The sequence below is a fragment of the Sturnus vulgaris genome, chromosome Z, assembly GCF_052056855.1.
Source record: "Sturnus vulgaris isolate bStuVul1 chromosome Z, bStuVul1.hap1, whole genome shotgun sequence".
NCBI classification, from domain to species: Eukaryota; Metazoa; Chordata; class Aves; order Passeriformes; family Sturnidae; genus Sturnus; species Sturnus vulgaris.
Window position 1 is genome coordinate 39,296,979 of NC_142283.1, and position 10,454 is coordinate 39,307,432.

At 43.6% G+C, this 10,454-nt stretch overlaps 1 protein-coding gene across 1 annotated transcript; it reads right to left on the reverse strand.

Annotated features, from left to right (window-relative positions):
• Positions 1 to 2,982: 2,982 nt before the first annotated feature.
• Positions 2,983 to 4,829, reverse strand: LOC148219811 (uncharacterized). The gene has a single exon (XM_088156469.1). It carries the CDS (start codon positions 4,827 to 4,829, stop codon positions 3,966 to 3,968), a length of 864 nt encoding a protein of 287 aa, XP_088012595.1. The 3' UTR covers positions 2,983 to 3,965.
• Positions 4,830 to 10,454: the final 5,625 nt, after the last annotated feature.

Here is a 10,454-nt window from a genome sequence, read left to right on the forward strand (position 1 = left end):
GCCAAATCGGAACTGCTCAACTGCAGTAACTGTTGTGTAGATGGCCTCCTCACACAGAGCCCTCTTCCTGCTTGCCCATCTTTGGCCTGCTTCCTCTCCAGATGGGAAATGGGAAAGATGGAGTGTCACCCTGTGGGGGCAGGGAGGGGGACAGTGCAGTGGGACTGCTTTGCTCCAGCCTTCAGCTGGTACACACTCATGTAAGTGTAGGACCAGACAGCTCTTCCAACCTGCCTTCCTTGCACTGCAGGAAACAGAGTCAGCCTCCATGGAAAGAGTATCCCTGGCTGGTCATCTAGTCTCTCAATGGGACATCAGAAGGTTGGTTTTGAGCACAAAATGGGCTTTATCAAAGTGTGTAAAAACTGGCATAACATCCTCTGACTTAAAAAAACTCTTGTAAACTCAGCAATTGACAAAACAACATGAAACATAGCAAAAGGGGAATCTTTCTCATTTTAGTGTGTCTTCAATTACAAATGTTAAGGAAAGCCACATACAGAAACTGGTAGTTCTGAGACTTATCAGTATAATTTCTCCTTTATGATAATTGTTTGTGTGAAGGGCTTCATGGAAAGTTTTAAGAGAAGTCTGAAAAATGACTGTTGATTAGCAAGGTAAACGTTTTCCTAGTGATATCAACTGGTGGCTAACTAACACGGCAAAGTGTGATCACAGCTTGTTTGTTAAATTTGCCTAACTTAATTGTGTATAAACACAGTAATATAGCCTCATGTTCTATCAATGCCAATATTTTGATAGAGAGGTGAATTTTGGATATGCCCATACATATACTGAGCCCAAACATGATTTTCTGAACACTTTCAACTTCCTGTCTTACGTATTGTATGGGATATATTTAAATTTTATTAATATTCTGTACAGCTAAATATGCCCTTGTTCATGAATATGAGACAGGTAACTGACAATTCCTGATTTTTCTTCTCTTGTTATTTTCTCTCTAATGTCTATTTGAGTAGTTTATGCCACCTAAACCGCATCTGTGGCAGAAACTTAAATGCAAAATTGTGCAATAAACACATTCCTGAAGTTTGGTTAAGACATCAACTGTTAAAAATCTTTTCTACTTGCTGGCACATGAATATACTGTTGAAAATTGTGTACAATGAATTTAGCAAGAAACTCTGAGAATCCAATTAATATGGCCTTTATTATTACCATATTGTTTGAAAAATACTTTTATAGTTTATTGCACAATACAAGATTGGTAACTACAAGAATACAGCAAAAGAATTTTTGGTATTTCTTGCATAAGAGCAAGTAACATATTGTTCCATTTCAGTGCCAAATCAAAAGTTAAAAACACCAGGCAGAATCCTAGGGCTTTTAACTCAGTGTTAAGTTGAAGTAGACTTGATAAACTAGACTTTTTCTGTGTACAATAAGGGACTCAGTCAAGAGGAGTAGCATCACCAGATAGACACTTAACAGTTCCCTCCTGGCACAGACTCCTAGTGATTGTTCTACGGCTAACTCTCATGACAAAAGAGTGATATATAAGTCACTTTATATATATCACTGGAGCTGTAGAGAACTTCCTCACTATGAAAGAGAAGGCAGCCAGATACTCAACTACTATTTAATTCAATGACAGCTCTAGAAGGATTTGGTGAATTAGGAGCAAAAGGTCAGAGTAGAGGCAAAGTGTTTATTTGCTTGGAAGAGAAAGTGTCAGAAGACATTTGGTTTCAGGACTCCAAAAAATAGTGGGAATGTTTCTTTGCTTTCTATGAGTTGACTAGCTATTATCCATGCACTAATTGCAATGCTATCACTAGCGTTATAGTAATTCCCTCTGAAACTGTGGAGATCCACAGGATTACAAACAGAAGTACCTGGGAAGAACAAATGCAGGGCATAGGACTCTGCCATGATTTGATCCGGGTTTGTCTCCTGCATGCAAGCATCCTTCCTGCTTCTAGTGCATCTAAAAGAGACCTTACCTGAAAAAGCCTGGATCAGTCCAAAGGTTCTGAGGATGCTAAATGGCCATCTAATACTACCGACATTCAGATAATCAGATCAAATTTTTCCACCACCATCCCTCACTCCGCCAACAAAGTCAATGCACAGCCCAAAACATTAGCCAGCTGTTAGACTTTTTCATGTGCAAATGGGCATCTCATTTAATAACTGACACATGTAAAACAATCAGGCTACCCCCCTATCACTATCCCACTCTGTGCCAGCATTGGTATCCATTATGTCTACATTCTGAGCCATGATTCTAAGCAAGTTTCTAATAATTTGCATCTCCAAAAATTCTCCTAGATTTGATATATAAATATACTGAGAACATAATACATTCATTTCCATAGCAGTTCTGTTATGAAACCCTGAAAGCTGAGATATTAATGCTTTGTATAAGAATCAGAAAATATCAAAGCATAATGTTGTATCACACCAAAGAGCTGAAAAGATGATAAAATGCAATGAGGGCCATTGTAGCAGAACACTGGTTTCCTTTCTCTGTGTTCTTGACACTATACACATGAACAGACAATACATGTACTGAAAGTTCTCATTCTCAAAAAATACTTGGTGATATGTTCTATAAAAACCTCATGGTTTAAAAATGTGAACAAGCAAACATCAAAAATATTTGTATAAGCAAAACTATATTGGACAACTGACAACAACAAAAACACATATGAACCATCAGTATTGCATGGGACTAGAAGAATCGTTTACATTTTCTCATTTTCTGTAATGAGATTTCTTAAGAAATGCAAATTTTAGCTTCTTTCATTAAATAATATTTATGTCACTGAAAATAAATACAAGGAGGGCAAATACCACTTATTTGATGGTATTGACAGGCATTAGAATGGCATATTTCCAGATGTCAGGGACCTACAATGATCATCTAGTCCCATAGCCTCACCACTTCAGGGCTGACCAGAAGTTAAATCCCATCATGTAGGACATTGTCCAAATGCCTCCTTTTAAGGCACTGACAGATAGGGAGTCTGTTTCAATGTCTGACCATGCTCTCAGTAAGAAAATATTTTCTTATGTCCAGTCTGAACTTCCCCCAATGCAGCTTTGAACTATTCTCACATGTCCTGTCACTGGATCCCAGGGAGAAGAGCTCAGCAAACCACTCTCCACTTTCTCTCCTCAGGAAGCTCTAGAGAGCAGTGAAGTCACTCTTCAGCCTCTTTCTCTCCAAACTAGACAAACACAAAGCATTTAGTTGCTTGGCATCCATCTGGCACAGATAGGCCCTCTCTAAGCAGAGCAGAAATACCAGCACTGAGGCTGGATCTAGACCAGCGAGAGGAAAATCTGCTTAAGGGCAGTATGGTTGCCTTTCCCTTGCTGCTCACCAGCTGTGCAGCCTGATGCATGTGCCAGTCTGGCATTGTCCCTTCCAAAGGGCACTTCTTGATGAACTTCTAGGGGCTCCTGCCTTGGCAGGGTATGACCCTGGGGTGACACAGAGAGCAGCACCAAGTTGTAATTCCAGGCAGAGGAAGGGAGTTCATCATGGCTGTAGTGAGGCTGCACCTGGTAGCACAGGCTGGTAGGAGAGCAGAGAACCAGGATGTGGGGGCAGAGGCTGGCGTTGAAGAGCTCATGAGTGGCCTGAGGTGATGAGCTGTGGGGCACAAACAGAACCTGGAAACCCCCAGCCGGAAACATCTGCCCTGAGGCTGGCTACAGGAATGGGCCTGGATCTGGCCATCACTCGTCTGATGGGAGAATAACAAGGACAGAAATGCTACCTGTCCTGTTTGTAACACTGAGACTCTTTTTGAGTTTCCATGCATTCATTTTATTTGGATAGCTGGATCTGAGGGGCTGGGAGCCCCTAGAGAGTTGGTGCATGCCCCAGCTGGTGGCCCAGTCCCAATTTGGCTAAGCCCTGAGGCATCCTCAAAAGTCATGGATGCAGGGGTGGCTGAAGAGGCCCCAGGGCCATTTACCTGCCTCTTCAGGGGTCACCATGGCCCCTCAAGAGAGGGTTCACTGCCCTGTCTGGAAGTGGATGACTCAGGATCAGACTCCTCTGGCTCCTCCTGGGGCTCTTCTTGCTCCAACAGCGTTGGTAATGGGTACAGAGGGGTAGCTTCTGGAATCCCCATCCATGGCAATGGAGGAGGTGTTGGGCACCTCATCCATGGTGCATCTTGCAGGGCTGTCAGAAGGGCTGGGACCTGGGCAGGGAGACAGGGCTGGTGGACCAGCAGACGACATGCCTCCCTGCTGCACTGTCGCACAGCAACACGGATCAGCTGCTGCACAAATGTCGCCGCATGGTTTTGGAGGGAGACCCACAGTATCTGGATCAGCTGGTCTTCATCGATTCCATGGTTGGTCAGGATATCCATGACAGCATCCTCCACTAGGTCTGCCTCCGTCCAGTTGTTCCTGAAGATCTGCCTCAGCCTTGGTCGGACCCAGAGCACCAGGGTATCTAGGAGGCATGGGTGGTCCCGGAAAAGTACCATCCATTCCCCAGGCTGGAGGCTGCCCACAGGATGCCTGGGTGCTCCTTCTGCAGCCCATGTTTGAGATGCTCCAGACAAATGAAGGTCAAGGTGTCTGGGGTCTCCTCTTGCCTGGTGGACAATGATGGATGATGTCTCAGACAGTGCAATGACATGTTCCATGTAATCATTTTCTGTCCCCACCGAGTGCAAGATGGATAGAATCCTCCTCTTGCAGAGGGGGCACTTGGGTGTGTTCTCTGCCCACTGCAGGATGCAGGTGTAACAGAACTGGTGTAGGCATGGTAATATGTAGCTGATCTCCTTCCAGCTGTCCAGGCAGATGGGACAGCAGCTGTCAATCTCTGTGGCCATGCTCTTCTCTGCAGTGGCCTGAGGGGAGCTGGGGTTATGAGTTGCTCCCGTTCACCAGCACTGCAGCAGCAGGTTTTATGCTAGAAGAGGAAAAAGCATGATGGCCATTTTCTGGACCCAGAAGGGGTGATAGAAATGCCCTCGTCCCTCAGGAAGGAAATCATCTCAGCTCCCCAGTAGGTTTCACCTCCCAGCTCACCTCTGCTACTGCACGTGCATCTCCTGGGTGTCCCGGACGCCTGAACCTGGCAGGGAGGGGGAAAATCCTTCACTGACTCTGGAGTTGAACACAGAGAGTTTGCACAATGGCAACACCAAAGGCCTCACTCAGCACTCCAAACCTTGCCAAATGCTTAGTAGGAGTCACAGATTCATAGAATGATTTGGGTTGGACAGGGACCTTCATGATCATTTGGTTCCAACCCTCCTGCCATAGTCAGGGGCACCTTCAACTAGAACAGGTTACCCAGAGCTCCCTCCAACCTGGTCTTGAACATCTCCAGAGACAACACCCACAGCATTCACAAACTTTCCTGGCCAACCTGTTTCAATGCCTCACCACTCTAACAGTAAATAATTACTTCCTAATAGTGAAACTAAACCTACTCTCTTTCAATTTGAACCCGTTCCACCTTGTCCAGTGACTACATGCCCTTGTAAATAGTCTTGCCCCATCTTTGGTGTAGGTTCCCTTCAGGTACTGGAAGGCAGTCACTCCAACGCCATCTCTTTTCCAGGCTAATTAATCCAAATTCCCTCAGTCTTTTCTCACAGGCGAAGTGTTCCATCCCTCTAATCATCTTGGTGTCCCTCCTCTGGACTCATTGCAACAGCTCCACGTCCTTCCTGTGCTGGGACCCCAGAGTTGGATGCAGGGTTCCAGCTGGGGTCTCACCAGAGCAGAGCAGAGGGGCAGAATCCCCTCCCTCCCCTGCTGCCCACACGGCTTTGGATGCAGCCCAGGACACGTTTGGCTTTCTGGGCTGGGAGTGCCCATGGCTGGGTCATGTCCAGCCTCTCACCCACCAGCACCCCCAAGTCCTTCTCACAGGGCAGCTCTGCATCTGACCATCCCCAGCCTGTGCTGATACTGGGGCTTGTCCTGACCCAATTGAAGCACCTTGCATTTGTTCTTGTTAAACGTCATGAGGTTCCCATGGGCTCACTTCAGGAGCCTGTCTAGGTTCTGGATGGCATCCTGTTCTTCAGATGTATCTGGGCATGAGCTGGCTGGGTGAAACTTGGTGCTCAGCTGTAAGCAGTGAGGGATGCTGGGTCACAATCCTTCCCTTAAAGCCATCACAATCCATCTCTAGGTGATATCACAATGGGCCATCAACATGTATGGTACACTGTCTGTACACTATACAGGCAGTACATGCATCTGGGGTTACCTCCACAGCAATGCCAACTCCATTCCCCATCCTGTCATCTTATACTCAGATTGATGTTACAAGACAGTCACTGAGGCCTTGGCTGTGCCTTCCCAGAGTCCTGCCAGTTTGTTCTGGCCATAACAGACATCACCATGCACATGAAGCATGAGTGTTTGCTCGGCAACAACTTTTGCCTGCCTGGGAGGCTGCAGGACAAAGTCCCACAGGCTGTCCACACTCTCCACATGGCTGGCCAGCCTTTGGGCTCTCCTGCTTTCTCCCACGATGTGTCACAGGCAACACTTGGCTTGCTCTGGAATGTATTCTCCTATCTTTGTTCTCTAGCTGGAAGGAAGTAGGGTGATTCCCTCTGCTTAGTATGCACCAGACCTCATCCAGGCACTGCATCTTCTTTGGGGTCCTGGAGTCAGACTGACTAATAAGAGAGGCTCCATCCTTTAAAACAAAGATGCTCTATGAAGCTGGGTCTGGTTCAACATGGAGCAGACAAGGTGTTGGGACATCTCACAGCACAGCCCAGCCCAGTGTTTCTAAGGATGGGCACATCCCCCATTAAAAGGGTGGGAACAGATTCAAGGGAGGGTGAGAGATGATGGCATGCCCTGAAACTAGAATTTCAAACTGGAGATAAGGAATAAAACCAAAATTGCTGTAAGAATCACGAAGCACTGAAGCTAATTGCCCAGGTCTTCAAATTCTCAGTGGCCATAACCCAGAGGACAACAGTCACAAGCTTGTGAACAGATGCTGGCTGAAGTCCTGAGAGAGAAAGCATTGACAGGAAGAAACATAGCAAAGGTCCCCAAAAGAGCAACTGTTTTGAGAAGGATTTACCTCCTGGTCGCATTTGGTTCAGCTTTCACAAATTTTTAATTAGGAGAAAAGAGAATAGTTCCACTTAGCAGGGGCATACAAGACTCATCTAGTCCTGTTGCCTGATCACAGCTGACCAACAGTTAAAGCCAATTATTGAAGGCATTGTCCAAATGTCTCCTATTAAGGTGCCACCGGGTATGGGACATCAGCCACCTTTTTAGGGAGTCTTTTACAGTGTGTGACCACCCTCTCAGTATGGAAATGCTTCTGAATGTAACCAGACCAGATCTTCATGCAGCATAGCATGCACCTGCTCATCTCACAGCTGGACAACTTGTCCAAAAGGATGCTCTAAGGGACAGTATCAAAAGCATTATGAAAATCCAGGAAAACCATATCCACCTCTGTCACTTTACCCACTAGGCAGGTGACCTAATGGTAGAAGCATCTCAGATTAGTCAGACAGGGCTTTCCTTCGTGATCCCATGCTGTGCCTGATGCTTGTGTTTCCTTGAAATGACTTTTATGACCAGTAGTATCTTCTCCATAATTTTTCCAGGTACTGAGGTTAGACTCAGAGATCTGCAGTTTCCTGTGTCTTCCCTCACACCTTTCTAAATTGTAATGACTAGCCAGCATCTAGTCAGCAGGGACCTCCCCAGAGACACTCATGACTTTTGAGTGGTCTGCTGTCACATCCAACAGCTCCTGCAGTACTCTGGGATGAATCTCACCAGATCTCATGATCTTATGAACAGTCAGGTGATACAGCTGGCTCCTTAAAATTTCTGTGCACAAATGGAGAGTCATTGTTCCTACAGTTGGGGTCCTTCAACTCTAAGGTCTTACCAGTATTATTAAGGGCTGAGGGAAAAAAAAGAGCACTGAATACTTCCAGTTTTTCTGTATTTCTATTTTTCACGGGACCATCTTCAACAAAAACTGGTCTAGCGTTTTCCTTGGGCCTCTGCTATTAACATGTTTTACAAGTCTTTTCTTGTTGTTGGACACAACACTGGCGATTTTCAACTTTTATTGAGCTTTGGCCTTGCATGCCATCTCCTGTGTTTGTGAACATATGTGATCTTCCTACATGTTCTGAACTTATTTCTAGATATCATCAAATTTTTTTTTCTTCCTGAGTTCCAAGAGGAGTTCCCTGTTAAATCAAGCTGGTCTTCTGTCTCTCTTGCTTGACTTGTGACACAATAGGATGGCCTGCTTCTACACTTATCAAATAGTGGTTCTTTAAGACTGACCAGCACTGAAAAGAGGCCTCAAAAGCATAATCCTAGCAGACACTGCGAAGTAGCTACTTGAGTGGCTGAGAATTTGCCGTCTTGAAATACACAGTAGAAACCCCGCTGAACCCTTTTCTCATTATATTAAGAATTTTGAACTCAATTATTTCATCATCACTGTGGCCAAGACAAACACTTACCATGAGTACTTCTCTACAAACAAATAACATGTGTAGGAAGGCATCTTTTCTAGTTGGAGGATTTGTGGCAAGAAATTATCTTCAAGAAGCTCCAGGAATTGCCCAGACTTGCTTGTAACATCAGTATGGTATTTCCAGTAAATGTCTGTGAACTTGAAGTCTCCCACAAGGACAAGGGCTAACAACCTAGAGATTTCTCTTAACTGACTACAGGATAACTCATTAGTGCTAGTGTTAGGTAGGTAGGGAGGTACAGTCTTTAGGTTTATACATTAATCTATATAATTTTCTGTATGAACAATAGATTTCACTCTAAGTCTTAGCAACACAGTGATATATACATGGAAACAAAAAAGAATGGCTTGTATCTGAAAGTCCATCAGGGAATTTTCTCCTATACTGAGAATATGATATGATCTATACTCGTATATGATTCATGTAATACCTCTGCACTGGTCTCTCCTCATATAAAAAAACCAAAAGTGTGGCCTGTAGATGACATTCAGAGGGACGAAAACCACTTCTGCAGTCTGAATTCTTTAGAAGCCACTCTGTTTTTTTTCATGTCTCTCATCTTCTTAACAAGTGCAGGTTGAGAAGGAAACTGCCCTTGTTAAAAAGACTACAAACTTCTCAGTTTCATGTGTATATTTGATGTGAATGAACAGTTAAGCACCATGTCAGATTGTACAAAAAGTCAGGCCGCTCTCAGAAGATTGTAAGTGTGATGTCATAAAAGAATCTAAGTAGTTAGAAAAGCCTGAGAGCCTCCTGGTTCCATGTTATCTCTATCTGCTTCAATCTGTCAATGTGACATTTGTGAATCTGATGCTTTAGCTCACTAGCTTGCTTCATGCTTTTGTTAATTTTATTTTTCTTCTGATGATCTTGCTGACCTTAAATCCATATGATAATGCTTCTTAAGGAAAATATTATCTTTTTTTTTCATGTGTGGCCTCAAGAGATTACAGAAACACTTCAGAGAATACACACCAGTCTCCTCTCTCCTTTTCAATTGTACATATCACATGTTCAAAAATTGACTGGAAGTGACCTTTTTTCTTAAAAGAGCATTAGAGTCTATCTGGGTAACAATGGACTGACACACTGCTGCCGCTCCAGAGTGATTTCCACATGTCCCACAATTGTTGACTAAGAAGTTTTTCTCTCCTGTCAATTCCCATGGGCAGATCTCAGGAAGTTTCTGTCTGTACCAGTAATGAACTACCTGAAACTGTTTCACTTTCCCATCCATCGCAGTTAGTTAGATGTTAAAATTTTCTATAGGTTGATGAAGCTATCTCCTGAAATAGGGAAACCACAGTCACTAGTTCAGTGCCACAAGCAATTGCTGATTACAATCCCAGTTTAGCCAAAACCTATTGTCTTGATTTCAGCATCCTTGCTCAGTTTGAAATATTTCTTTCTTCAGCTATCATTATGGTTCTTATCAGCCTCTCCTGAAAAAGCATTTATGGGTTCTAAGCATAAATGAATAATCCTAGCTAAATTTTAAAATTAAAAGATTTAGAGTTGATCGTAAAGAAAGTTGACCTTGTTTATTCCTGTTCTACAGACTATATCGCTCAATATCAAGCTGAGTACTATGGTGTTACATGGAATTCTTTCCGTTTTATCTTCTTCTGACTCCTGTGAAATTAGAAAAATCTGAATTCTACTACCTTACTATTGCTTTAATTTGGCATAAATTTTCTGACTGCACTGTATTTACACGAGATAAAAGAGATACAGCCTTCAATAAGAATCTAATTTTTTTCATGGTAGAATCTTTCTCTGTGATGTAATAGGGGTGCTGGAAATGGAGAGAATGTGAAAAGCAAAGCAACAACAGTGTATTCATTGCATAAGTGTGGTTTGACAACTTGGACCAAATTTCTTTATATAATGTGGTGAAATATCTAGATTTCAGCTTTCTGGTATTGTCTGCCTCAATTATATAATGTGGTGAAA